This window comes from Bos indicus x Bos taurus, chromosome 17, assembly GCF_003369695.1.
Source record: "Bos indicus x Bos taurus breed Angus x Brahman F1 hybrid chromosome 17, Bos_hybrid_MaternalHap_v2.0, whole genome shotgun sequence".
NCBI classification, from domain to species: domain Eukaryota; kingdom Metazoa; phylum Chordata; class Mammalia; order Artiodactyla; family Bovidae; genus Bos; species Bos indicus x Bos taurus.
The window spans coordinates 8,531,386-8,559,211 of record NC_040092.1 but is presented as its reverse complement, the minus strand read 5'-3'; the positions used below and the strand labels follow the sequence as shown (position 1 = coordinate 8,559,211).

Genomic DNA, 27,826 nt, shown 5'->3' with positions numbered 1-27,826 from the left:
TTCAAGGATCAGGTGTATTCTCAGAATATGATGCTTACTTGACTCATAATGTTAGATCACACAGTGCGTAAATAAATAACTCAAAATAGCCTAAATGTCCTTTGCGTGCATGCTCAGTCACTTTGGTTGTGTCTGACTCTTTGTGACTCTATGGCCTGTAGCCTGCCAGGCTCCTCTGTCCATGGGCTTTCTCCAAGCAGGAATAATGGTGGGGGTTGCCATGCCCTCCTCCGGGGATCTTCCCAACCCAGCCATTGAACCCATGTGTCTTACGAGGCTCAAAGGCCTTTTGGGTAATTTTAGATACTCTTTCCACCTCTCCTTTTAAAAAAATATATGTAGATAAATATATAGATACATAGCATTCTTTAATAAATCTTAAATGAATATTGAGGGATTAGGTACAGTAGCAAGAGAAATTTATGTTGGATGGCGGTACTTTTATCCTATGTTCTGTGATTTTGTCATACAACCTAAAAATGTGTTATAAGGTTATAGTCTGCCTTATGTGTAACTTCAAATTATGTTATTAATTTTGGGGGAAAACTGTAATGTTAACATAGATGGTGGGACTAAAGGTGATTATTTTCTTCTTTATAATTATCGGTACTTCTTTCAAAATGTTTTATAATGAATTTATTACATGTAAATATTATTTTTAAAAAGCATTCTCATTAATATTACCGAAGTGTATATGAAGAGCTACTTGTTGTTTAAACTTTAATGAAAGCTAAATCAGTACTTTAGAAAAATTACATTAATTCATTCACATGCTTATTTATGAGACATTTGAACACCTGCTCTGCCAGAACGTGTGTTGGATTCTTGCTCTTAAAAAGGCTTTGCCAGCAGTTGACGGTGATCCCTGCAGTGGGGAGATATGTTTGTGCCTAAAGGGCTCTTGACACAGTGATGGGAAATGAGTTCTCACCAAGCCTCAGAAGTCAAGGAAGATGTCACAGAGAATATGTATAGTCTGTGAAAATAAAGTCTTCCAGGATAGAATACTGCAAGTTGGGTTTCTCCTGAGCGTGGGAGCCAGAGGTGAAACAGAAGAGGAGCGCAGCCAACTCACTAAACTCATGGGTGAGAAGCGGGGCCCTGTTCCCAGGACGGCAGAGAACCAGGGAGAGCCCTGTCCCTCCTCCCTGCGTCGGGAGGACCTTTTCTAGTGTTGGAGAAATGGAATGTTTGATTAGGGAGGAATTTGGAGGAGCTGTAGAACAGCCTTTTGGTAGAAAAATCTCACGCTTTTGGGCCGTTTTTCCCTTCACTTCCAGTATAAATAGTGCAGAAGTGGTATTTTCCTTCACCATTATATGAAGGAAAACCAGAGTAAGCATTGCTCTGAATTTTAGGATTATTGTTAAAAGTGGATCCATATAGCATCTTTGCGCTGCTTCAGCTTCAGAAAGCGGTGGTGACTTCATGTCATATTCACGACATCAACAATGTGCTTGGCGGGCCCCATTCACACCTCATGTCTTGGTTTTTGCGTACAGTGGGGTTGCTGCCATACGCCTGTTCTACAGCTGCAGACATTGACACGCAGACCGAGTGACTGCCCAGAGCTCTGAGTCCTTCCGTGGGTTAGAACTTTGAGTCTCTATTTGATTTGTACATGTATATTTTTGATTAACATTTATTTTTTCCACTGAGGGTGAAAGATTTAAAAAAAAAAATAGAAACCATGGCCTAATTGACACTTAATCCTTGGCATTGTTTCTCTGGGGTTGGAAGGCTTAATAACAAAAAACACTAGCCTGTCAGGGCTCCGATGCTGGCAGCTTGAGAATTGTCTTGAGGTTCGGAAAGTGCTTGGTCTCCGCCGCGCTCGCGCGCAGACAGCGGCTATGATGGAGTCGCAGCAGCTCACATCGTTGAAGGCTTCCTCTAAGTGCCAGGCGTCGTGCTGATAAGTGCCTTCTTTCATGGACTAGTTCAAAAGGAACGGCAGTCTCCCGATGGCGCTTTTCTCTCTGACCCCCAGTCACTGCCAGCACCTGCTGGATTTGCATTGGCTGTGACTCCCCCTGACTGTACGCCGCTGACAGGCAATTTCCATTCCCACAAATAGCGGTGCCCCGTTTTGGAGAGGGCTGGCGATGCTGGGAGCCCTTTGTACTGATGTGGACGTTTGGCACAGGGTAGCTTTGGTGTGACGGGCCAGAGCTTTTACGCAGGGCCAGTGTCCTGATGTGTCCCGGGATGCCCATTCACTGCCTCCTGAAGTAGATGCTGTCTGCTGCCCTGAGCACCTTAACTGTCGGTTGTACGGACAACTGTGAAGGGCCAGGGGGTGGGGCTGGGGGTGGCGGTGGCGGTGGCGGTGGCGGGCACCAGGTGCAGAACAATGACTTCCAAATTGTGTCCCGAGCTGCCAGCCCCATGAGCGCCGCACAGCCTCATTACCACATGAAGCGCCACAGAAGGACCTTTTCATTTTCTCCCAGTGACTGTTCTCCACAGTCATGCTGGGGGTGGGGGGCCGGGGGGACACCCTCCTCACCCCCAGTTATTAACAGTGGAGCACAAAGTCCTGGCAGAAGGAACCTCACCGTGTACCCGGGGGCTATTTTTGATTACAGCGAGTGGCTGTGTCTCAGAGTATGCCCTGGCAGATGACGCCGCGCCCCCGCCCCTCATCCTCCGCCCTCTCGTGGAGATGAGCAGGCAGCCTGTCCTTTGTGCGTTTCCTTGGCTGGCCTCTGGCGCTGCTGCAGTTCACTGATATGTCCACAGCAGCCGGCCCGCAGGCCTGACAGGCTCTGACAGTGGTTTTTACCATATATGGCCATCAGAGCTCTGGGGCTGTCAGCCGGCCAGCATCGTTTCCTTCCTTTGCTTTGATTGGCTGCGCAGCGGGCTTGGAGAATGGTGGGATCTGGGAGTCTGTGGTGAGGGGAAGCCACTGAGTCAAGTGCAAAGAACGTTTAACTCTTTCCTGGTTTTCTGGAGCGTGTGAGCCCGGGCTGAGCACACAGGCAGTGCTGCTGGCAGAGGCCTCTGTGTATAAATGTGACGATGACCCCACATTGGGCAGGCAGCGAGGAGCAGGTTTCTACATACCAATTACGCTACTGAAATAGACTCCAGGTGCTGTAGACAGATTCCTGCCGTCCCCGCTTGTCCAGAAGCCTCTTTGTAACCATATGTAGTAGACGTTCTGCTCTCGCCAAGTTGAATTCCGCACTGACTGGGGGTGGGACCTAAGCTGAGTCCAGGCTGAGCCGGAGGGCAGTGATGAGCACGTGTTGGCCTTCTCGGAGGAGCGGGGACTTGGGTTTCCTTTCTGGCTGAGCTATAAGTCGGGAGTAAATGATACAGGCTACTGAATTGGGTCTCTGCTCTGGTGCTCCTGCTTGTTTACAACCACTGCAAGATGTCAGCTGCGTTGGCCATGCAGCCCAAAGCATTTGCCTAAAGAAAGAAAGAAAAAAAAAAAGAGCTGTGATATTTTTCTGGTTTTCATCCCCACTTCAAGGAAGGGTGGGTTTCTGCTCTGAGGCTTGTGGGTAAACCAGTGCAGAGCTGGGATTGGAAGGGGTGGTTCTGGGGCTTTTCCCCATTCGTGGAGGGTCCTGTGGGAGGAACCCCCAGGGTCAGGGAGATGACACTCAGGACAGGGGTTCGGCAACCAGTTCCCCTCCTTTCTGAGTGGGTGTCAAATACTTTGTTTTAGTTTCCTGTAGTTGCTCTTACATGGATAGTTCTTTTGCTCTCCAGCTTTTCCTTTCAAGCTGAACTGTGTTTTGACTCATTTCTACCTCATCATGGGTTCCTAGTTTTTAGGTTCTCAGACCAGAGGTAGTATATGGAATTATTTGTCTGCAGTGATGAGGTTTTTGCTTTATAAATTTTCTGTTAAGTTAAGAAGTTAGGAGATAGAGCTCTCCATTTGCTGTTGTATATTTAGGCGTGGCTGAGCCAGGAAATGCCAACTCTTCTACCTTTCTGCTTTCTGATGATAAAATATCCATATTTTTACAGTAACTGCCGCCAGATTCTTCATGGACTTTTAAAATGGTCTCCTCACTCTTCAATCCAGTTTTTAAAGAGGACATGCAGTGCCAGAATGGTTTGCTTGGCATTTTCACTTGTGCCCATAGAGACTGTTTCTTTTTGCTCACATGCAGATGAGGGCTCCCACACCGTGCCTGGCGGCTGTGGTGGCCAGCTTACTTTCCAGCGCCTGGTAACCCAATCTGTGTGTGCTCTTCCTGAGCCCCTCCTCTCACCTCCACCTAAGGCTGGCGTTTCTGGTTCCCTTAAGGTTAAACCTCCTCAGAATGTTACATTCCTGGGCCATGTATGAGCTGTCACTCTTGGTGACCGCCTGTCTGCAGGCCCTGTGTTGTGTGCATTGGTCTTCCCGGCCAGCTGCTGGGCGCCTAGCCTTGCCCTGTGGACCACTCTCCCTGCACCACCCCCTGCCCCCCACCAGTCACTGTAGCTCCTTCCTGTGGAGGAGCAGGGCCTGAAGAGATTTCAATAGAACGCATATCCACATAAATAATACTGCTCTAAGAAAAAGGAAGTTGAAAAAAAAAAAAAAGAAAGAAAAACCCACTTCAATAGTTACCCTTTTTTGACTCCTTTGAACTCTGCACAGTGTGAATGGAGGCCTTATGCCCAGGCTCTGCAAACTTTTCCTTTGCGTCTGAGCACATGTTTAACTTACCATTCTCCTTGTGGAGAATGAGTTTTCAGGGAATTATTCCAAGGCTGGTGGTGAGAGATGACCGTGCCTCTGGAAAGATCTTCTGATGTATCAACAGTATGATAGTTACTGAACTTTGGACACGTCAAGTGATTTTGATCAGCATTTTTCCCTAAAATGAAAACCTGTATGAATATAAAGTAGGGATGAACAGTTTGGAAAAATCTTTGTTCCTTGAGCCAGGGTATGGGGGGAAGCTGTTTGGGCCTTATATCTGAGGATGGTGTAACCAGTCTGGATAATAAACTCAGATTATCATAATGGATTATAAAATGGCTGAATTATAAGACGACTGCAGATGAGAAGTTTGGAGGGCAGTCGTGGGAGCTGCCTGTACTGGACTGACTGAGGGAGACTGCTGAGGAAGCAGGCAGAACCCATCGCCCCGGAACAGCCTGCATGTCTGACTGAATCCAGAGTGTAGACCAGAAGGACATAGTGTGTGGAATACTCTCAGCATCTTAAAAAGGAATATCTGATTTGAATGATAGAACTAACGTGTCACTTTTTGACACCATGGGAGTTTTGTTTTTTTTAAACTTTACAGAAACATGTTAGTTGTGAGAAAGAATAAGCCTGCCGGGTAAAGTGTTGTATGGCTTTTACCAAAAGTCGCTTTTGGAAGTAACCAGTAATTATCAGATTGAGCCTCCTTGGCACCAGTTTGGTAGCATCTTCAATTTAATATTAAGCGAGCTAATGTGTGGATTGAAAGCAGTTACCATGTCAGGCGGTCGGTCTTAAATCAAGAAACAGTCAACTTAAATGATTAATGCAAAGGTCTTATGGAAGCGTTCCAGAGTTGTATTTTGAGACTTTGGGAGGGTGAAATGTCTGCACCTGTAAAATACACCATTAGCTTCCTTGAAAATACATCCCAGAGTGGAACTCCTTTATAGAAACGTCTGTGACAAGATTTTTGCATGTGTCTGTTTTGTATGTATCCAAAGGGCTTTGATTGCGTGGTAGTGTCTTCAGTGACTGCGATGAGTGCACTTCCTAAACGTGGATTCTTTTTTGAAAGGAGATACAAAAGGTAAGGTCGGGAAGAGCCTCTGGAGAAGGGAATGGCAATCCATTCCAGTATTTTTGCCTGGGGAATCCCAAGAACGGAGGAGCCTGGCAGGCTACAGTCCGTGGGGTTGCAAAGAGTTGGACATGACTGAGCAACTAACACTCCACTCTATGACACATAAGTAAGATACTATTAGATGTAAGTGGAATCAGTTGTGGTTTCCTATTCAAGCTAATGGGAAATACCTTTGCAATTAGGAATATTTAGTTATGTTGAATTTTTTATGCCTAAGGAGGAATGTTTTTGCCAACTTATTTAAAATTGCAAGCATTCCTTCCTAGAGCAGTTTTACAAAGATGTATTTACTAATGCTTAAATTTTGATTTTTCACCACCCCCCCAAAAGAGAAAAGAAAGCCTATGGGAGGAAAGTGTTCCCAAACTCTGTGGGTTTAGTGAAGCGTCAGTCTCCAGGAGCTGTGCTGAGGCTTATAGCCCCTTTGAAATATTTGAGAACTTTTCCCAAACCCAGAGTAAACGACAGTGCCAGTGTCCTGGTGGTTCTCAGCTACAGGAGTGCTGGCTGGAACCTGTCGGAACCGCCAACCTCAGCCAGGGCCGCCACGTGGAAACTGCTGTCACAGCTGTCCCTGGTGCCAGCCACACATGCACTTCGGAGCTACATTTTACCCGGGGCTCATATTGCTGGATCTCCGGCGGGCCACTGAGTCCTTTAGATAATAATAGTCTGTAAGCCAGTGCTCTGACCTATTTCACTGATATGTCCCACAGGTGTATGCAGTGGGGTCTGAGCCAGAGCCTTTGGGAACCTTGGTGTTGGTCATTTTCGCCACTTGAGTTGACTTGCTGGTAATTCTCATCACTTGGAGTTTTAGCTGGAGAGGTACAGTAGAAGTTGTCCTATGGCATGTGATGGGGATAACTAGTAAATAATCAATATATTTAAACAATTATTTAAAGCAGGAAATTTACATCTGACTGGCTAGTCTCAGCTAAGCTTTGAATTCCATGCTAGCAAAGCAGTAATATTCTAGATGATGTAACTGAGGTGACGCATCCTTAATGAAACAGTGGACTGATTTGTTAGTAAATGAAATTATTCTATATATAAGCCTTGGGAAATTGATGAGTAGTTCTTAAATCACTGTTTAGCCAGAGATGATACTTTAAAAGCTGTTATTAAGTTCTTGTCAGTCTTCCTTCCATCCTCTGCATTCATTTAAATTTGCTGCTTAGATGTGCAGGTAAGCCATGTTGTCACCATGACTTGTAGTCATGTCTTTCTGAATGGCCCTTCACAATCTAGAGTTAGACATGGATTCCTCAGTTTATTCACTGGATGATAAATGAGGATGTGTCATGATTATGAATGAGAAGTGCATTCGCATTAGGTCCCGGTGCAGAAGGACTTTCAGAAACGATATGCCCTCATCTTTACCATATAAGGCCGTTATAGTATGGTTTCCTTCGGTTTCCAGGGACTTGAGCTCTCAGCAATTTGTAATTCCCCAGCTCCGCCCTTTTAAAGATACATACTCATGGGTGAAATATGTTGTTGTGCTTTGGGTTTGATTTTATTGCGGGTAAGAAACTATTTGGATGTGTAAGCCCTTGGAATCAAGGGCTGATGCCTGACCGTGTGTGGAGAGCATCCTGCGTGTGAAACCACCAGTGCACACTGAAAACGGCAGTGTTCCTCACACGCTCTGCCTTGTGTTCCTTTATCACTACCAGACTTTGAGTCGATTCCCTTCCTGCCATGCTGTAGGAGGATGTGACTTTCCCTGCTTTATTTGTCGTAAGGATTTAGGGCGATGTTATAACCAGAGGAAGCAGCTGTTTGCAGGGTATCAGTTTTGATTAACTTTGGGTTTCTGATGACCAGCTGCCAATAATTTCCACTTTACTCTCGTGCCTTTTTCACAACCTCATGGCATAGTGGAAATTATCTTTCCCTGTAGAAACCTTGTAGGATTGTCAGTGATGTTTTCGATCTGTGCTTCTTGGCTTTCTCTGTTGGTATTTCTTTATCTAGAAAATGGGAATAATAGAGTTGCTCTATCATGCAGGAAGTTGTGCTAATGCAGATTAAAGATCTTCATACAGTTCTTAGCATGTAATGTAAGTCTTCTGAAAGCACTAGTGATTTTTATTACTGATTTTTTTTAATAGAAAGGAGGGAAATAAGTGGCACGTGTCCTTTAAATGACATCCAAGTCCCTGTGAAAATGTTGGGCCCTTTAGTACTTTTATCCTGTAGACTTGTTGGGGCTGAGCTGAGAATGCAGAAATGCGTCTTACTATTCTCAGGTACCTTACTTAACTGAAGAATACTGGTAAGTAGCTATTAACTTTTGGCCAGGGTTGTGTAATTTTAACCTAAAAAAGAAAAGTCATTTAATAAGCTTCTGAGTATATAAGAACAATTAGTTCCCTGGTGGCTCAGCCGGTAAAGAGTTAGCCTGCAATGCGGGAAACCTGGGTTCAATCCCTGGGTCAGGAAGAGCCCCTGGAGGAGGGCGTGGCAACCCACTTCAGTATTCTTGCCTGGAGAATTCCCATGGACAGAGGAGCCTGGTGGGCTGCAGTCCATGGGGTCGCAAAGAGTTGGACAGGACTGAGCAACTGAGCACACACAGCACAGCATTAATGTACTCCCAGATTCCCCTCAAGATTGCTGTATACGTAAGCAAAAGCTCTTCTTAGCTCAGATTGAAAAAAATTATTTGGTGTCCTTAGCTTTTGAGAGCTTAGTGACTGTACTCTACCATTGAGAATGCCACAAGTGGTTTGCTAGGGAGAGCCCCAGAATGCAGAGACCCTGAGATCAAATAAAACAATTCAGGTAGAAAAATTTTCTAAAGTTAAACATTTTAAAAAAATGTAAATTAGTAGCAATGCATTAGTGTGTTTCTCAACCTTATTATATTTTAATTATTTTTAAAACTAGGAAACAAGTCATATATAATAGAACACTCCTGTGCTCACCCACAAGATTAAACAGATGTTAAAATTTTGCCATGTTTGTTTCATCTCTGTTTTTGAAAAACAGTAAAGCATAACAGATGTAGCTAAAACACCATTCCCCTTTTCATCTTTTTTCCTTCCCCAGAGGTAATCATCTTCTCAAAGTTGCTGTGTATCATATGTTTGTACTTTTATTACATGTACATATACCTATAACACAGACTGTTATTTTCTATGTATTAAACTTTTATGTAAGTGAGGTTTATTCTTATACCAAAGGACAGTTAAATTGCTTCTGCTTTTTTCACTATTTCCAACAGTGCTGCCATGAATACCCTTCTTGTGCAAAATATGGGACAGACCATGTAGAAGTGGTATTGCTGAGTGGTGGGCATCTTCCACTCCAGTTGTTTCCAGACTGCTCTCAAAGGAATTGTGGCAGGATACTCTCCTGGGTGCAGTTTTTATGAGTTCCCCTTTCCCAACATCTTTGCTAGCACTTGTATTTAGATTTCTAAATTCTTGCCAGTTTTAATAGGGGTCAAATATTATTACCTTATTGTTTTAATTTGCAGTCCCCTGATTACCAGTGAGATGGAGTGCTTTCCATGCATCTGTTGGCTCTTCAGGCTTCCTTCCCTGTGGATCCCTGTTCCTGTCATTTGCCCCTTATTCTGTTAAAGTGTTGTTGATTTTGTCAGATATACATTTTATGTATACATGCATATAATAGTGTACAAATACAGATGTAAATATTAAATCTTCTCCCATTCTGCAACATATCTTTTTACTTATGTTTTTTGAGAACAACCCACACTGCTGAGTTTAGTTTACGTTTTCCCCCCATTTTGAGGGATGTTGGCATCAATATTTATGTCCTGTAGGTTTCCTTCATGTCAGGTGGTACATTCCTTAGGTTATGGCTTCAGCAGTGTGCCTTGATTTTCTGTTCTCTGGGAATGTTGGTTGGAGATGAGTTCTTCCTTGAATGTTGGGTAAAACTCATCTGTACAACCATCCAGCTCTGTTACATTTGGAATTTACTAACTGATTGGTTTTGAGTGGGCAGTGAAATATGGAGTTTACAGTACTGGTTCTTTTATGGTTCTGGGTCTCTCTAGGTTTCCTGTTTATTGAAAAACTTTTGATACATCACATATTTTCTAGGAGATGGCTTATTTTGTCTGGAATTTTAAGATTTGTTTTAGCTATATTCTACAAGTTTTGATACGGCATGTATTTACTGACCAGTTTTAACCTTTTTCTTACACTTTCACTTTTCTTTTTTTAACCTTTTTCTATTGGCTGTTGGCCAGTTTTGATTTTCTATGTGAATTATTGAGTAATTCAGATGCATTGGAGATTTTTGGTTTATATTTTTCTGTTAATTTTTAATTGTATTGCATTGTACTCAGAACATGCACTTTAGGATCTTGATTCCTTGGTATATTTGGAGATTGACTTTGTGGTATCCTAATTGGTTATTTGAAAAATAAATATTTAATGTGTGTTTGGAAATGATGTTAATATGTGCCTTGTCTTACCTCTGTTGCAGTTACTCATAATTACTACTGTTCTATACAGTCAGTGCTCATTTACACTGATCACATTTACCAGTTTTTTTGCTCACTGCTTGATTTGGGATCCCAGCTCTTTCTTTTGGTTAACTTTTTTTTTTCCTGAAATAACCCCTTGAACTTAATTCTTTGAAATTATCTTTGAAATAAGTCCAAGAACTTAATTCTTTGCATAAGAGTCTTTAAATGCTAAGTTCTCAGTATCTTTTTGTTTAAAATGTCTCGTTTTTTTGGCCGTCCATCACTTTTGAATGATAGTTTATCTGGGTATAGAATGCACAGGTGGTTGTTTTTCTTAGCGTTTCCAAGATATTCCCCCACATCTGTGTTTCTGTACTTGCTTTTGAGACGTCTGCCCACAGTTGATCTAGGCATGCTCTCTCCAAGTAATTTGTCTTCTCTGGCTGCTTTTGTCTGAGATTTTGTCTTTGTTTTAGGTGTTTCGGAGTTGCACTAGGATGTGAATAGATGTGGATTTGTTCTTTTTCTCCTTGGGACTTGTGCCTCTTCAGTCTGAAGATTTGACCTTCAGTTAAACCGGGAAAATCCTCCGCTCTCATCTCTTCAGTTTTTGTCTTTCTTGCATCCTGTCCTTCTGCGATGTCTGTTGCAATGTGTATCAGGTCCCACCTTGGGCTTCCTGTCTCAGAATGTTTTAAATTACAAAATACCACACATTCAAGAGAGTAACTACTATATAGTTTAAATAATGATAATAATGCATAATATGATGATAATATTAGAAAACAAACACGTGTAAGTTCACCGCCAGCACCTTGAGCAGTAGACTGTTACCTGGGCAGGAGCTCCAGGGAGGAGTGCTCACAGGGAGAGTCAGGCTGAGAACTCCTGGCCTAGGTGCTTAGTGACAGTTCCTTCTTTATGGAAGGGTGTCGTCAGGGATGCTGATAGAGTGGGTTCCAGCAGTTGAATTCTGGCAACATTTTCTGAGCGTTCGAAGTGTTGGGACAGTACCACGTGCTTTCCCTTGATTGTGTCAGTCCGTTCTCACATCCGTTCTGGAAGAAAGAAGTCTAGGGTTCTCGTTTTACAGGTGAGGACCTGAGGCTTGGCCAGGGCCTCAGGGAGAAAACGGCAATGCCACACCCCAGCCCTGGCACCTGGTCCCTGACTTTTGCTGCTTTGTGGCCTGTCAGTGACCCACATGGCTTCTCATATATGACCCAGCTTCTCTATAATACTAATTCAGGACCCACACACACTCTGGGTTGAATTAGTTTTGCAAGAGAAAGGGAGAGTGTGTGAAAAAACCCAGGCCTCAATTCTGTAGGCTGGTCCATCTTCACCCCTCAACTGAGAACTCGCGTTTCTCAGCAGAAAACCCTCCCAGAGACTAAGCCCGACGCCTCTGGCTGACCGTCCTCCTGTGTCCTCGCCGCCCGGGGCCTCTCCTGCTGCCGCAACGTCTTGTGCTGCGCTGTAACTGGAGCTTTAGGTGGACTCCACGCTCGGCCAGGCCAGGCCTCCCTGCTTACCTCTGTGTCTCCAACACTCAGCTCAGTATCTGGCCCAAAGTTCACAGATAGTACACATTTGTAACTCTTAATGATGGAGTGAGTGAATATGTTATGCAGGAAAAACTAGTAATAAGTGCCAGTTTTTCATTGAGTGTTTACTGTATTCCAGGTACTATAATTTTTTTATAGATCTTATATAGATCATTGTAATGCTGGGCTGTGATTTACCTCATTTCTCATTTCCTCTTCATGGTAATCCTAGGAGGTAAGTATTATTATTACTCATTTCATAGGTGATGAGCTGAAACTTACAGAAATTACTTGTCTGAGATCATATGCTGTTTAACCAAGAGAGCCTGGGTTTGAACCCATATCTCTCTGACTCTGAGCCTGTGATCTCTGTTTTAGCACACTGCTTCCCTGGAGATTTCCATAGTCAGTGGAGAAATCCAAATTCACTGATCTTAAACATTTTCCAAAAAGCCTGCCCCTGTGTTGTGACAATTGGCCATAACAGGAGAGGTTTGGTTTTACACTGTAGTGATCCCTTTCTGTCCACCTGTGTTTAGCACATGTAGAAGAACCTCAGAAAGGACTGGCATTAAGCTTTTAAAAAGGAAGTGGCTTTTATACATCTGTTGTTGTAATAGCGTTTGTCTTGGTTAACACTGAATTGGTCCAGCAAGCCACATTGGCTCGTTAGGTTCAAGTGTGTAACGTGAGCACACTGTGACGGTTGCTATGACCAATCTTAAAAGTGGTGCTCTTAATGCGATGTGGATCTGTAGTGACTGAGTGCTAAAGTGGTCTTCTGTTGATTGAAGACAGCAGAGACCTGGACACATCCTATGTCCTTCAGCCCCTGAGCAGTGGTGAAGGCTTTTCTTTGTATTACCTTCACTTGCTTGCTCACAGTGCCATCCACTTCCAGAGCTGTTAATTTGTATATATTCAAGGGTATTAGCTTATTATATTAAAGGTTATATTTTACACTTTGAGTAGTACTAGGGTGTTTTGTTTTTTTTTTAAAACAGTAGAAACACCTATAATTTACAATTCAGCTGTTTGTTAGAATTGTATTTTGGTAAAAAGACTTTTTCTTTTTTGCTGTGTCTCTTAATGCCATTGATTAATTAAATCTCTGGTTCTGGAAATGTAGCTCCTTTGTTTGATAGAGTGTCCCCAGTAGTAACTCAGAGAAGGCAATGGCACCCCAACTCCAGTCTGGAAAATCCCATGGACAGAGGAGCCTGGTAGGCTGCAGTCCATGGGGTGGCTAAGAGTCGGACACGACTGAGCGACTTCACTTCGCTTTTCACTTTCATGCATTGGAGAAGGAAATGGCAACCCACTCCAGTGTTCTTGCCTGGAGAATCCCAGGGACTGGGGAGCCTGGTGGGCTGCCGTCTATGGGGTTGCACAGAGTCGGACACGACTGAAGTGACTTAGTAGCAGCAGCAGTAGCAGTAGTAACTATTTCTAGAAATGCAAGTTGACAGTTCTTATTGGTTGACGTTGGCTGATCTGAATGAACATTATCATTGGTAGAGTGTTGAGAGTTCAGGGTAGAGGTAATAAAGGAAAAATGGATCTGAGAAAACATACAGACTCTGTGGCCTTGATGATACCTAATAGGTATGTTTCTCTCTCCTTTCAGACTGGTCGAATTGACAAATCCTACCCAACAGTATGTGGCCACACAGGACCAGTGTTGGACATAGACTGGTGCCCACACAACGACCAGGTCATTGCCAGCGGCTCGGAGGACTGCACTGTTATGGTAAGTCCCCGTGGTGTGGTGGGCACGCCGGCCAGCGCAGCTCACATGCTGCCTCCCAAGAGTGTGTGTGAGGAGGTTTGAAATGCAGAAAATCGTGGTAGATTTGATTGTCCATTGTATTATGTAAGAATTTAGCAACATCAAAGTTTAACTTTGGTAAATCATTTTACAAGCCCTTATATCAAGGAGTTGTACTCTGTTGTCTTTTTTTCTTCTTTCGTATGAGTGTGTGAGTGTGTGTGTGTGTTCTTCCTTGTTAACAGTTGACAAATCTGCTTGGTTGGGAAGATTTTAGAAAAGATAAAGTGACTTTCAAATATTTCCGTGAATGCCATTGGACAGCATAACCTTCCTCCCCACCAAAAAGGCAGAGAAAATTTTTCGCATGAATTGCATATTCCAGTGAAATATGATGCCAGAGGTTATACAGATAAATGGGACATGAAACAGATACTGAGAGATAGTAATGAATTTTCTGCAAGTGCTTGTTTCCAAGCTAATGTTTGTGGACCCTGATTAAGAAAGTCCTTTCTCTGCAGGTGTACAGACATCCAACTTGAAAGATTTTTAAAGTAAGTTCTTTATGTTCCCTAGGTTCTGAAAGTAGGTTATGTGTGAAACCAGGCTTTGGTGGAAGGAAGGAGTACTTTTGAAAGTGAAGCTTCTTGTTCTTGATTATGTTCTTCTTAGCCTTCAAGTGTAATTATGGGTTTGAATGCATTTTTAACCCTATCCCAACATCTGCTGGAAAGGTTGAGCCTGAGCGCGGAAGGGGAGTCCTGAAGTCAGGTCTGGATGGGAGCAGGTCTTCCCTAAGGCAGCCTCTCACTTGGCAGTAGAGAGCTGCAAGAACCGCACTCGGGTAGCTCCCTCTTGGTTTTCTGTGCACTGAACCAGACCTAGAAACATTGTTTGGAAGGCTTTGTTAATTATAATTATTTTACATAAACACAAATTAATTCCTGAACTGTGCCATTTAAACATTTACCAATTTTTCTCATGGACTTTTGGCTGAGAATAACTCCTCCTGTGATCTCATGATTTTGGCAGCCAAAGCATATTAAAGAAATATGCTGCTATTAAAAGGAATTGTTCCATTTAACATGCCTTGCTAAACTGATCATTTGAATGGCTACAGACACATTTTGCTAAGGGAGAAGAACAGTGTTCAGACCCAATGCCAAATCTTAATCTAGGAAACCTTAACCTTTCTTAGAGAAGGGTGTTTGACACATCTCTCCTCATCTCCAGCATTATTGTTCATGTTGCCCTTAAAAAAAACAAACAAACCACCTTTGTGTTATAAAACACACTGAACAGTTAAGTGAAAAAGTGAATTGAGAGATTTATGACAGAGTGAACATCCTGTGACCACCACCCAGGTCAAGAAGTGGGATTCTCCCAGCCCTCTCAGACTCGTCCTATGCCCACCCCAATCCTGAGCCACCCCTCCCTCCACAAGTAACCAGTAAATTCACCTCCTTGCCTCTCTTTGTGGTTTTAATCATGTAAACGTGCATCTCTGGATGATGCTAGAGCTCAGCCTTCCAAGTTTTAAGAGCTTGATAGGTCTTTTAAGTCTTTCCTAGTCTACAGGAGGAGTTCCTCCTCCATCCTTTCCTTGTTGAAGATGCCTGACTTTCGACCTGAAGCTTCCAGCAGTCCAGATTCTGCTGATTGCACCCTCATGGTCCAGTTCAACCTGCTTCTCTGTCTTTCAGATTCCCTGCGAGTTGGCAGCTGCATCCTAGAGTGTGATTAGATTCAGATTCCAACCCTTTGACAAGCCTAGAGCTCCAGCTCTGGTCTCCTTCAAGGCACGAGGTCTCAAGATGCCTGTTTTTTTGTTTTTTTCTCTTTTTTTTAATTTGCACAGTTACTGGGTATCAGTTGTTTTCAGTTTTCAGCTGGTAGAAGTTGTAAGCTGGTCCTCCCTCTTATCTATTTAGTTACCCAGGAGTACAGTTCATACAGGAAAGCAGGGTAAACATTTGATTCTTTCCTTTTATTTACCCAGTTTTCAAGATAATGAATTGGTTCTTGGTCTTCCTCAGAACGTGACCAATTAGTTTTTCCTTTGGAGGTTTTCTTCCCCTTTCATTTCATATGGAACTCATGGATTTGAACTTACTTCACAGTTTTTGATCCACTACAGTTCTTCTTTCAAAGCTCAGCTCATTCAGTCTTTGTTAATGGAAACCTGTCTGCAGTTCCCGAGTCCTTCTGACATGACCCTACTTGTTTCTGTGGCTACCTTACTCTTTGGTATGTCGAAGTGTCCAAGGCCCATCCTGGACATCTCTAGCCCCACGCCTCGAATCGGCCTTTCTCTCAGAGGCCCTGGTTTCTTTGAATGGAAAATGGAATTTCTCGGTCACTGTCCGGGTGCTTAGGGATGCTCATTGTTACTGTGGTGATCATTGTTTATAAGACCGTGTGGTAAATTTGTTCAGAATATACATATATATTTAAAGATATGATACCTTGTGACTTAGTTTTAATCTTTCTAGTTCAAAGTCAGGACTATAGAGTTTTTATCTGACTTCTTTAATAATGCATCTGTCTCCTTTCTTTCACACCCAGAATCCTGGTTTTCAGGGAGTCAAGATGAATTAAAATATTCTAATCTATCTCATTTGCTGTTTCACGGTATACACACAGTAATCTCACACTAAAAATACCAATAGTATCACCACTGTCATGATTGCTGAAAGCAGTTTAAAAAAAAAAAGTCATTTGGATCATCTGACCTCCTCTGGTCGATTGTAGACCCCAGTTCTCTGGAAACCAATCTGAGAGGGCTCCCTCCTGGGACGGGCTGGATCCATGCTGAGGAGCAGTTCCAAGGGACGGAATCAACCTGGAAAGGCTCGTGGGAACACGCGCTCTAAGCTCTTCTATATTGACAGCAGCTTGTTATGACCTTTATTATTTATTAGTTCAGTTCAGTTCAGTCACTCAGTCGTGTCCGACTCTCTGTGACCCCATGAATCGCAGCACGCCAGGCCTCCCTGTCCATCACCAACTCCACGTCCATTGAGTTGGTGATGCCATCCAGCCATCTCATCCTTTGTCGTCCCTTTCTCCTCCTGCCCCCAATCCCTCCCAGCATCAGGGTCTTTTCCAGTGAGTCAACTCTTCGCATCAGGTGGCCAAAATATTGGAGTTTCAGCTTCAGCATCAGTCTTTCCAATGAACACTCAGGACTGATCTCCTTTAGGATGGACTGGTTGGATCTCCTTGCAGTCCAAGGGACTCTCAAGAGTCTTCTCCAACACCACAGTTCAAAAGCGTCGATTCTTCGGCACTCAGCTTTCTTCACAGTCCAACTCTCACACCCATACATGACCACTGGAAGAACCATAGCCTTGACTAGACGGACCTTTGTTGGCAAAGTAATGTCTCTGCTTTTGAATATGCTATCTAGGTTGGTCATAACTTCCCTTCCAAGGAGTAAGCGTCTTTTAATTTCATGGCTGCAATCACCATCTGCAGTGATTTTGGAGCCCCCCAAAATAAAGTCTGACACTGTTTTCCCATCTATTTGCCATGAAGTGATGGGACCAGATGCCATGATCTTAGTTTTCTGACCTTTATACTTGAAGGTAAATTTTTCTGGATATAAAATCCTTGGCTTGCAGCATTTCCTTGAGTATTTAAATATCTTATTTTGGCATAAAGTGTTGCTATAAAAAACCAGATGATGGTGTAATTTTCTTTTCCTTATAGATATGTTATTTTTGCCTAGATGTTCATAAGATTTTTGTGTTTTTTTTCTTAAAATGTAGTAAATTTCGCTAGAATATTTTTGGTTATTCTGAGTTGGTGTTTCTGAGTATGTGATGTGCTGTTTCAGTGTAGCTTCAGGTCTTCTTCTTTTTTTTTCCCTACCCTCCAGGAAAGTTTTCTTGACTTAGAAGTCTTCAAAGTTTGTTCTTTTGCTTTGGTTTTTTCCTTCAGGGACTCCTGTTATCCAAGTGCTTTATCGTCTTTCTTTGATGTTTGATATTATCTATCTAGCTTTGATATTTATCAGTTTCTCTCCAAACCTTTCTTCTTCTTCTTTTTTTAGCGTTTACAAAGATGTTTAATAGCACTCCTGTCTATTAAAGAAAATACAAAGTTCAAATGCCCAACAGTAATTATGTTTAACACTTGGTATATACATTTGGATAAAGAGAAACGCTGCTGAGTAGACATTGGATTTAAATAAAGGTGTTGTAGGTATAATTCATTACAATTTATATTATGAATAAATTAGAAAAAAGGGCTGAAAAAGACAGGAGAGGTTTATTTTTCATTATTCTTTCATTTGGACCCAGCACACCACGCCCCCGCCCCGCCAAGAACTTATTACTTCCCACCATTGAACCATCATGATGACTCTCCACCAGGCAGTCACAGCACAGAGCCAGCCCCTGGTTCAGTGGAAACATGTTTGGCTCTACAGTTCATATCCTAACTCCGCCCCAGCTTCAGGAGCGCAAGCTCATGCCTTTGGTCACTTGAGACTTTTTAACAAGCACCAACTGATGGTGTTAGCTGATTTGGACCCGAAATGCCACTGTGCACCAGAGAAGAGGCTCTCACTGGATTCCGAATCTGTGATTTATTTTTCAGAAATCAGAACAAGAAGAAACTTATGAGAACAAGGCCATCCTAGGGATGTTCATAAAATCTCTCTTCAGCTTGTGACTGAAGATGAAATTACAGATAAATAAATATCCCCTCCCTAACCAGGTGTGAGGCTTAACCAGCAGCTTCAGAGGCCTGGTCTATCTATCGTGTTCAGAAAGAAACTTTGCCTTAAAAGGTCAGACCAGTAACACTGCAGCCCCAGCGGCCTCTGCAAAGAGGCCTTGCCAGCCACCGGCAGTGGGACATGACAGTGTCCAGCACCAGGCCCCAGGCCTCCGTCCCTGGAGTTTCACAGGCAGGATCCATGTGAGGGGAGCAGCCCATATTGCTGGAGGATGGCCCAGTACTCCCCAGGGCACACCTGGGCAAAGGATGCCAGACTTTCCGGGCACAGGCAAGTCGACCACAGTTGAGCCTGACACCTCAGGGCTCTGGTTGTCCCCAGTGGGTCCCTAATCACCAGTGACAGACAAGGCCCGAGGTCCTGGAATTCCTCGACATTCAGAGAGCTGGCCTGAGGGCTGAGGTTGGCGCTGGTGAAAGCAACTGGTCCCCCAAATGCCTGGGCCGAGTCCTGCCTGAAAGGCGTGGTCAGGAACCCGGATGCCTGCAAGAGGAGTGGAGAGGTTCGGATCCTCCGAGGGCTCCATCCCAGGGTCACTGGACCTGGTGGCAGCGGGTGGCTCAGGAGCCCCTCGAGTGCGCTCACATGGCGGGACCTGTAGACTTCAGCCACACTGGGGTCTGCGGGCCTTGTCCCCCTGCATGGGCGTACCAGAGACATCCCTCCTACTCATTTCTTGTAGGCTAAAATGTTTCTGCTTTTTACCTTTTATTTCTTTGGGGTTGTTATTTGTGTCTGTTTGCTCTTAGTTTCGGAGAAGGCAATGGCACCCCTCTCCAGTACTCTTGCCTGGAAAATCCCATGGATGGAGGAGCCTGAAAGGCTGCAGTCCATGGGGTCGCTAAGAGTTGGACACGACTAAGTGACTTCACTTTCACTTTTCACTTTCATGCATTGGAGAAGGAAGTGGCAACCCACTCCAGTGTTCTTGCCTGGAGAATCCCAGGGATGGGGGAGCCTGGGCTGCCGTCTGTGGGGCCGCACAGAGTCGGACACAACTGAAGCGACTTAGCAGCAGCAGCAGCTGTTAGTTTCTTTGTTAGCCTTTGTTTCTAAAGTACTTTTACTTTGAGATCTAATTTTTTCTTGATTTCCACCACCTGTTCTTGAATTTTTCAAGTTCAGACTTATAACGTTTCCTGTCTTGTTCTCTTAATAATGTCTTTTGAAGCCTATGTGATAGTATTTAAATCGTTTTTTGGCGCGGATCTTGTTAGTGTTCTGTACTGTCTGTCAGGGTGCTATTTCTGTACCGTATTCTCTTTTATTCTCATAGTAGTTTTGGAGCCTTTATTTATTTATTTATTTTTGCCCTCTCTCTCATTTTAATGTGGATTTAGTTTTTCCAAAGCTTTCAAAAGCTGGCTTGCTTTATAAAGCTGTTCAAACTCTGCAGAGCGCCCTCTTCTGTCGTTTTCGGGTAGTGTTGAGGAACACCGCGGCTTGCTCTGTATTTCCTGACCTGCTTTTAATTTGACCTTTCTGATTCCTTTGTCCGTCTTACTTCGGTCCTGCTCAGCTTTGCTTCCATTCCTTGGAATTGCCTCTCGGTGTGGGCCTGTCTCAGAAGGGAGTCCTCTCTGGCTGGCTTCGAGAATATTGGGGTCTAGATTTCTCAGCCCCTGCAGACCTTTGCTGTTTAAGGCCCCGTTCTCGTCCACTGCTGGGGAGGCAGAGCCCCTCCTGTTTCCGTTGTGGTCTCCTTACGGCCTGCTCTGCTCAGGTCTGTGGGGCCCCCGTTGCTGCCGCAGGGGTTTTTCACACAGAGGCCGACAGCACACGGGTCGTGTGGCTGTTGGTGATTTTCCTCCACCCACTTGCATCTGGTGGTCGCCTCGTTTTCTGTAAGTGTGATCCCTGTGTTTTGTTTTGTCATCTGGGTGCTCTGTGTTTTTCTGCAGGGACCTGGGGAGATCTGCCGCTGACACCACTGTCTTCCCGGAATCCTCCTGTGTTGCCCCTTTATTGGTTTTGCCAGAGTGAACATTCGGTAAATTTGGGATAAATCTTCCTCCAGCTCTTTTTTAGTCCCTTAAGTATGGGGCTGATATTTTAATCGCTTAATTTGCTTCAAATCATTTGATATTATTGGGCTAATTGCAAAATGCTTTAATAACTCAGCAGTTGAAAAAAAAAGTTTTTAAGAAGTATTTGATCTCCTACCCCACCTGCTTCTTAATACCTCATTTTCCACTTGTTCTGAAGATAAAAACACCATACAATAGATCAAATAATTTCAAACAGCAGCTTTTATTAATTAAAAAAAGAAGAAGAAAAGTTGGCTGTAGTTTCCTCCTGGTGATAGCCCAGGAGCTGCAAATGTAGATTGCTATCAGGGCCCAGCTCTTGTCGAGAAAGGATGCTGAGAAGGTCCCAGGCCACGTCTATCTATTTATCTATCTATGTATACGTATGTTCTCAGCCTTAGTTACCTTACTTGTTTCAAAAACTAAATTAAATAAATAAACACACAAGTACGCCAATTGAGAGGATCAAGGAAGGTATAAATATATAATGAGTTATTTTTCTTACAGTGAGTTTTGATGTATACTTAGAGTGGATTCATGGCAGTAATAATATCTTCAGCAGATAATTCAGTAGGAAAAAATACAACAAAACCAGTTTACCAAATGAACAGTAAATGATTAAATTAATTTTTAAAACTGCTTTTTATATTTATGGTGTAATTCTATGATGTCCTCTGCATTTAAGTGGTGGTTAATTCATGGTGTGAGCATTGATTCTGTGGCAGTGATACTAGTGTTGATCGCAGTTTTAGAGAAGGAATACCAGCCTTATGGTACATCCCTTCATCATTTAGAGATGGCTTCTTGAAGCCACCTGAAGGTAAATTTTGCAGGCATAGTTTGCTTTTGATGTCCTGCTTGTTTTTTTCTTCTCATTTTTTGGCCACTCCTTTGGCATGTAGTGTGGGATCTTAGTTCTCTGACCAGGGATCGACGCTGTGTTCCCTGCAGTGGAAGCGCGCAGTCTTAACCACTGGACCTCCAGGGAAGTCCTGGTGCACTGCTTCTTAAAGTGATGTTTTGTACAAGCAAATAGCAATGATATAAACCCTGCTCCGGGAAACTATACTCTGCTCCTAGGTTTTCCAGATTTTTTGATACTGTGAGATTGCAGCTGTTGAGTATTTTATTTGGGAAAATTTTAGCTCCAAGAAAATAACCACACCTTATATAATACAAAGAGCAGCCAAGGTAGGTGTAGTGAATTGTGTCGATTCAACTCTGTCCCTTATCTGCAAACACAGATGCAAAGACCAGCTGTCCAGACAGCGGGGCCACCTGGCTGGCTCCTTCAGAGTCTGGGAGAGGGGATGTTCCTGCAGAGGAGCACTCTTACTTGTCTTCACCTGGAGGCTCTGATGGTCCCAGATGAGGAGGCTTAAATGGCCACTGTTCTCTTTTCCCAAATCAGTCTTAACATTCCTGTGGACATCAACAGTGATCAGCTCCCTAGTTTAGCCAGTTTTGCGTCTGTTGTAAATTTTCCTGTTGTGGGCTTTGCCTTGAAATAAAGGTGGAAGTGACGTGGTTGGTGATGAGAGCGCATTCCCCAGGGCTCCAGCCCCTCTCAGTCATCCAGCAGGACTTGTTATTTCCATTCTGTCCAGATTGCATCTGGGCCGTCGGCCAAGTGGCTATTCCTTGGCACATTGGAACCCCTCTCTCAGTGCTTGGTTTTCTCAAGACCAGCGTTGTTCTCGGTGTCATGGTTCCTAAGGGGTGTCCTGAGTCTGCATCCTGCCCGCGGGGGTGGTTGGAAGGCAGCTTCTGCGGGGGGTCTGCTACTCTGCAGGGGCTGCGGTCTCAGCCTCTCCCTGTCCCTTCAGATCAGCGCTTTCCTTCATTCTGCCTTTGGAGTTGATTTCTTCTGCATTTAAAAAACGCGGCCTTTGAGGGGAATCCTTTTTGTGGCTGTAACTCCAGTAGCTGGCCCAGTAGCAAGTTCATGACGGGTAATTAAAGCAGAGAAGCGGTGTCTGGAAACACTTTGTGTTTGCTTTAAATTTGCGCTGTGTTTGAGAAATAAAACCGTCAAACAGATACACTTTAAAATGACTGCTTTGAGAGAAATCACTTTTCTTAATTTTCCTCACTTTTTTCCTGTTAGAACTGTTCTCTGGACCTGTCCTTTTTCATATTCAGAAATTCACGTGGGAAAAGGAGGCCAGTGATACAGTCATTCCTGAACAGGGGCTTAAAGTTGTTTTTTTCCAGAACCATGTTGGCTTTTCACCCACTGATTCACTTTTTTGTCTGGAAGCCCTAAAGACTGATGGCATTTTTACCCCCTTTCTTTCAAAACGAAACAAGATAAAACATTGCCTTAGTAATGTATCATCCACACAGAAAATGCCAGGAATACACAGTATTATTTTAAAAAAGGAAAAAAGCCAGGAGGTGAGGGGATAGCTTGTAGTGGCTGCCAGGCTGAATGCCCGCTGAGGGTTCAGCAGAGGGTGTCTGATGCCTCTCTTCCTCTCTGCTCCCCGAGTATGTGTCTGGAAGAGCGAGTGGTATTAGAGTCCTTGCAGTGGCCACAGAACACAGAGAAGCTAACGGACCAGCCTGGAGATCAGAGCTGATCTCATTTGTGCTAATTGGCCCAGGCATGAACTAGAGCTTTCACACATGTGATATCTTGGACATAAATTAGGCAGTTAGGTAAAGGGCTGAATTAATTTGAAGACAAATTAATTTCATTGCCAAGAATCCTGCTGTTGAGACTTAAAATTACATATTGGGGTCATAAGGGTCACAGTTACCAACAAGAAGAAGAATCATGAACATAGATCCTTTTATTTTGCCGGGCACCGTGTGAAGCCTTCACATGGTGCTTATTTTAATCACTGTTAACAGCGCAGTGAGGCAGGAGCGTGTCCCATTTTACCACTCAGGAAGCCCAGGCCCAAGAGAGGTGACATTTTGTCAAAGGTCACTCCGTTCGCAGTAGTTCACCTTTGGGGGTGCTTGGGGGCGCAGAATGTTTCCACGTGTTGACCTTTCCAGTTACCCTCAGAGGGTAGAGCTGCTGCTGTCCCTTGAATCAAACAAGGAAATCGAGGCTCCAGGAAGTGAAGCCCCTTCTTCATGCTGACGTGGCCACTTAGCGTCCCAGCTCTGGCGGAGACCTGGCCTCTGACATCCTGGCCCGCGGCCACACCAGGCTGTGTCCCGGGTCGTGCGCAGGGAAACTAAACATAGGCTGAATGAGACTCCTGCGACCTCTCCAGTCCAAACTGGAAGGCCGTTGTGGCTGCAGCAGGGAGCCCAGCAAAGGGCAGAGAGCCACGTGCCAGCGGGCCTGTGAGCCAGCTCAGCGGGCACCGAGCAGGGCTGTGTCCACTTCATGTGCAAGGACCTACAGGTGTGCCAGGCCTTTCCCGAGTCCACCTTCCTCCCTGCAGAGGCTGGAGGGCTGCTGTCTTCGCGTCTCCTCGCACAGGAGTTCCCGTCACTGTCCCCTCCTGCTGGGGCTCTCCTGCCAGTGTTATCTTTTTACTCTGCTGTCTCTCAGCCCCTCAGCCAGCCTCTTTGGAGCATCTACTCTTTAGAAAATTGCTCCCTACAGCTGTTTTCTTTTGAAACTAGATCCTTGATTTCCTTCCTTCCCTCTCCCCTTCCTTCTTTCCTGCTTCCGCCTATCACCTAACTCCTATTCATCCTTAGAGGTGTCTCCTCAGGGAATCTTCCTGGATGTACCAGACTCAGGTGGCAGGAAGGCAACCTCGTGACACTTAATTTTCACTCCACTTAGCTTACACCAGTGTCGCGTTGGTAATGTAGACTCTGGTTTCCTAGTGAAAAAGACAAGTAATAAGTACAGCTAACACTTACCCAGAGCCTGCCTTAGGCCAGGCATTGTTCTGAGTGCTTTAGATTGCTGTTGTCACATTGGTCTCCAGACAACCCCAGTGAGAGCAAATTCCTTATTATTCCCATTTTATAGGCGAGGAAGCTTGAGGTCCAGATAGGTTAGGTGAATGTCCCCAAGGTCATACAGCTGATATGTAGAATTAGGATATTCCACATCCCTGCACTGTACTGGGGGCACTGACTGTGTGTCAGGCACTGTTCCAGGACTTTCTTAATTCGTTTAGTCCTCACGGCACTAAATGAAGTCTGACGCTTCCCTGCGCTGAGCCCTTTGACCATCAACGTAAGAGGCCTGGGCTGGAGTGGAACCAAGATCTGCTTGGTTCCTGAGCCCATGCTCCAGCTGTCTGCTTGACTTTGCTGTCTTTTGCTTTCAGTCTCATAGACTGACCACTCTGCTTTGTTAAGACTGTAAACCCCTTGAGAGCAAGATCTAAGCTTAGTTGTCCTTCCCCTCCTTGCCTGGTAATGGGCCTGTGTTATGGTGGCTACTCAAGGAAAATGCTCTTGAGTGAGTGACCGAGATAGTAAGATGGGTTAGGTGTCTGCGTGAAATGCATAAGCCTTGTTGACGGAACCGTGAGGTCTGCCAAAAGTGAGATAAAGAAGGGACAAAGAATTTCCTCATTTTTAAAAGTATATAATAAATATCATGCTCCATCACTAAAATCTCCTTGCCATCCAAAGAAAAGATGAAGAAGCTTGAGAAAGAAGAGATGAAGTCCTGTTATGAGCTCTCATGTTTAAGACAGGAAATGCTGATTATATCCAAAGCCACCCATCACTCCACGCCTCATTAGGGATTTTGAAAATGCACTATTTAATCGGGGTCAGTCAGGCACTGAAGGTTTTACGATCCTTGTGGGAAAACCCGGCAGCCCGCGGTCACAGTGCCACCTGGAGACAGCATATGGAATTACATGCTTTCTGTCCCAAGCCTGGTCAGAATTCATTTTGCAAAATGCATTTCCTGTTGAGTCATTGAAGTCCCACTTCCTAATTGTTTCTGTGCTGACTTCGTGCTTTGATTAAATCAGTGCTTGTTTTCTGTTCAAAATTTCTGTCCTGCTTTACATTCAAATAGCCAAGTTCAATGTGGAGCTGTTTTACTGATCATAAACCCTTGAATAAAAACAGGGGAAAGCAAACAGATAACACTGGAGGGTAGCAGACACCCACACTCCAGGAGAGGGGCCGCAGGCCAGAGTCTGTTCTGTCCGGAGGAGAGAAGCCTGGTCTGGGTGAGGGGTGAGAAGGAGCAAGGTCGACCCCCCTTGCCTTCCCATGCTGGTTCACATCTGCCTCAAAACCCGCTGACTGATGGAGCATTCAGGGGAAATTAGGTGGTTTCTTAAGCCATCAGAAGGCGGGTTTATGGATAATCCCATAATTCACGACTTGCCTACGGTCCTCAGACTGGCACCCTTTTTGTCCTGATTCTTTGCAGGACAACAGCCGAGCTGAACCTTAACCACTCCTAATCCAGACTCTGCCTCCGCTAAGCAATTGAAAACACACAGTTGTTTGTCTCCTCCTTAAAAACCCCCAACAAAGGAAAATTCTACTTCTCACTTGTTCCACTGTTGAGCATGATTTTTTCCACTGGCAAGTTCTAAATTTGTTATGAACTAGTCGCATAAACTCTTTTATGGTAGAAGATTTACTTAATACAGAAGAAAATAATTGTTTTAATCTTTAACCTTTTCAAAAGCTTAAATGTTACTTAATATCTGGTTTTAACAGCTTTATTGAGATTTAATTTACATGTAGCTCACCCATTTAAAGTGTACAATTCAATGGTCTTTAGTATATTCACAGATATGTGCCACTTATCACCACAGACAATTTTAGAATGTTTCCACCACCTCAGAAAGAAACCCCATGTTCTGAGCTGTTGCACATGCACACATACACCCCCAGCACTAAGCAACCACTAATGTACTTTCTGCCTGGGGAGTTCCGTGGACAGAGGGGCCTGGTGGGCTGCTGTCCATGGGGTTGCACAGAGTCAGACACGACTGAAGCAATTTAGTAATATACTTTCTGCCTGTATAGATTTTCCTTTCTGGACATCTCATATGCATGAATCCTACAGTATGTGGGTTGTCATCACTGGCTTCTTTTATTTAGCCTGACATGGTCAAGCTTCCTCCACACTGTAGCATCTGTCAGTGCGTGCGTGCTCAGTTGTGTCCGACTCTGCAATCCCATGGACTGAAAAGCCTGGCAGGTTCCTCTGTCCATGGCATTTTTCCAGGCAAAAATACTGGAGTGAATTGCCATTTCCTCCTCCAGGGAATCTTCCCCACCCAGGGATCAAACCTGCATCGACAGGCGAATTCTTTACCACTGAACCCGCAGGGAAGCCCAGTGTGTCAGAACTTCATCCTTTCTTTGGTCATATATTCCTTTGTGTTTCACATTTCTTGTATTCATTTGTCAGTTGCTGGACATTTGGGTTGTTTCCACCTTTTGGCTATGATGAATAATAATAGGTTTATGGTGCAAAACATATATTTTCCTTTCTCTTGGGTAGATACCTAGAAGTGGAATTGCTGGGTCATAGAGTAACTTTGTGCTTAATCTTTTGGTGAATTTCTAAACTGTTGCCCAAAGCAGCTGCACTATTTTTCATTCTAGCCAGCAGTGTATGAGGGCTCTGAATTCTCTACATCCTCCCCAGTACTTGCTGGTATATGTCCTTTTATTCCAGACTTGTAGTGGGTGTGAAGTGACGTGTTACTGTGCTTTTGATTTGTGTTTCCCTGGTGGCTCATAATGTTGAGCAGCTCTTCATGTGCCTTTTTGCCATCTGTATATCTTCCTTGAAGAAATACCTAGATTTCTTGCTCATTTAAAAAATGGGATTATTTTTCTTTTCTTATTGCGTTCTTTTGGAGCAGGCAATGGCACCCCACTCCAGTACTCTTGCCTGGAAAATCCCATGGGTGGAGGAGCCTGGTGGGCTGCAATCCATGGGGTCGCTGAGGGTCGGACACGACTGAGCGACTTCACTTTCACTTTTCACTTTCATGCATTGGAGAAGGAAATGGCAACCCACACCAGTGTTCTTGCCTGGAGAATCCCAGGGACGGGGGAGCCTGGTGGGCTGCCGTCTCTGGGGTCACACAGAGTCGGACACAACTGACGTGACTTAGCAGCAGCAGCATTGTGTTCTTTATATGGTCTAGATAAAAGTTGTTTTTCAGATATATGACATAAATTATTTTCTCTCATTCTGTGGGTTGTCTTGTCCCTTTCTTGATAGTATCCTTTGAAACACAAAAGTTTTTAATTTTGATGAAGTCCAGTTAAGGTTTTTCTTTTGTGAGAACATTTCTTCAGTACATGTTACAAAACTATTAGGTATCTTTTTATTTTCCCAATGTAGAATTATAGAAAATATGATGTTTGAAAAACTATGCTGCCGCCCAAGAACCTTTGGTGGATAGAGTTTGCTTTCCCCTCAAGACCATGGGCTCACCTAGGGGTTTTCACCCCAGTGCTGCTTTTCGTGGGTGCTTGCTTCAGTCATTTTGTATTTTTCTTTCTATTTTTTGGTATGCTTCTAACTGGAGAGTTTTTAGCTTAACAGTGAATGTAAAAT

General features: G+C 44.0%; 1 protein-coding gene across 2 annotated transcripts in view; it reads left to right on the top strand.

Annotated features, from left to right (window-relative positions):
* Window positions 1-27,826, top strand: part of CORO1C (coronin 1C) — a 76,194-nt gene that overhangs the window by 33,709 nt on the left and 14,659 nt on the right. For both annotated transcript variants that reach the window (XM_027566492.1, XM_027566491.1), the window contains exon 3: window positions 13,435-13,557. In XM_027566492.1, the coding sequence (XP_027422293.1) occupies window positions 13,435-13,557 (123 nt within the window). The remainder of the gene's footprint in view (window positions 1-13,434; window positions 13,558-27,826) is intronic.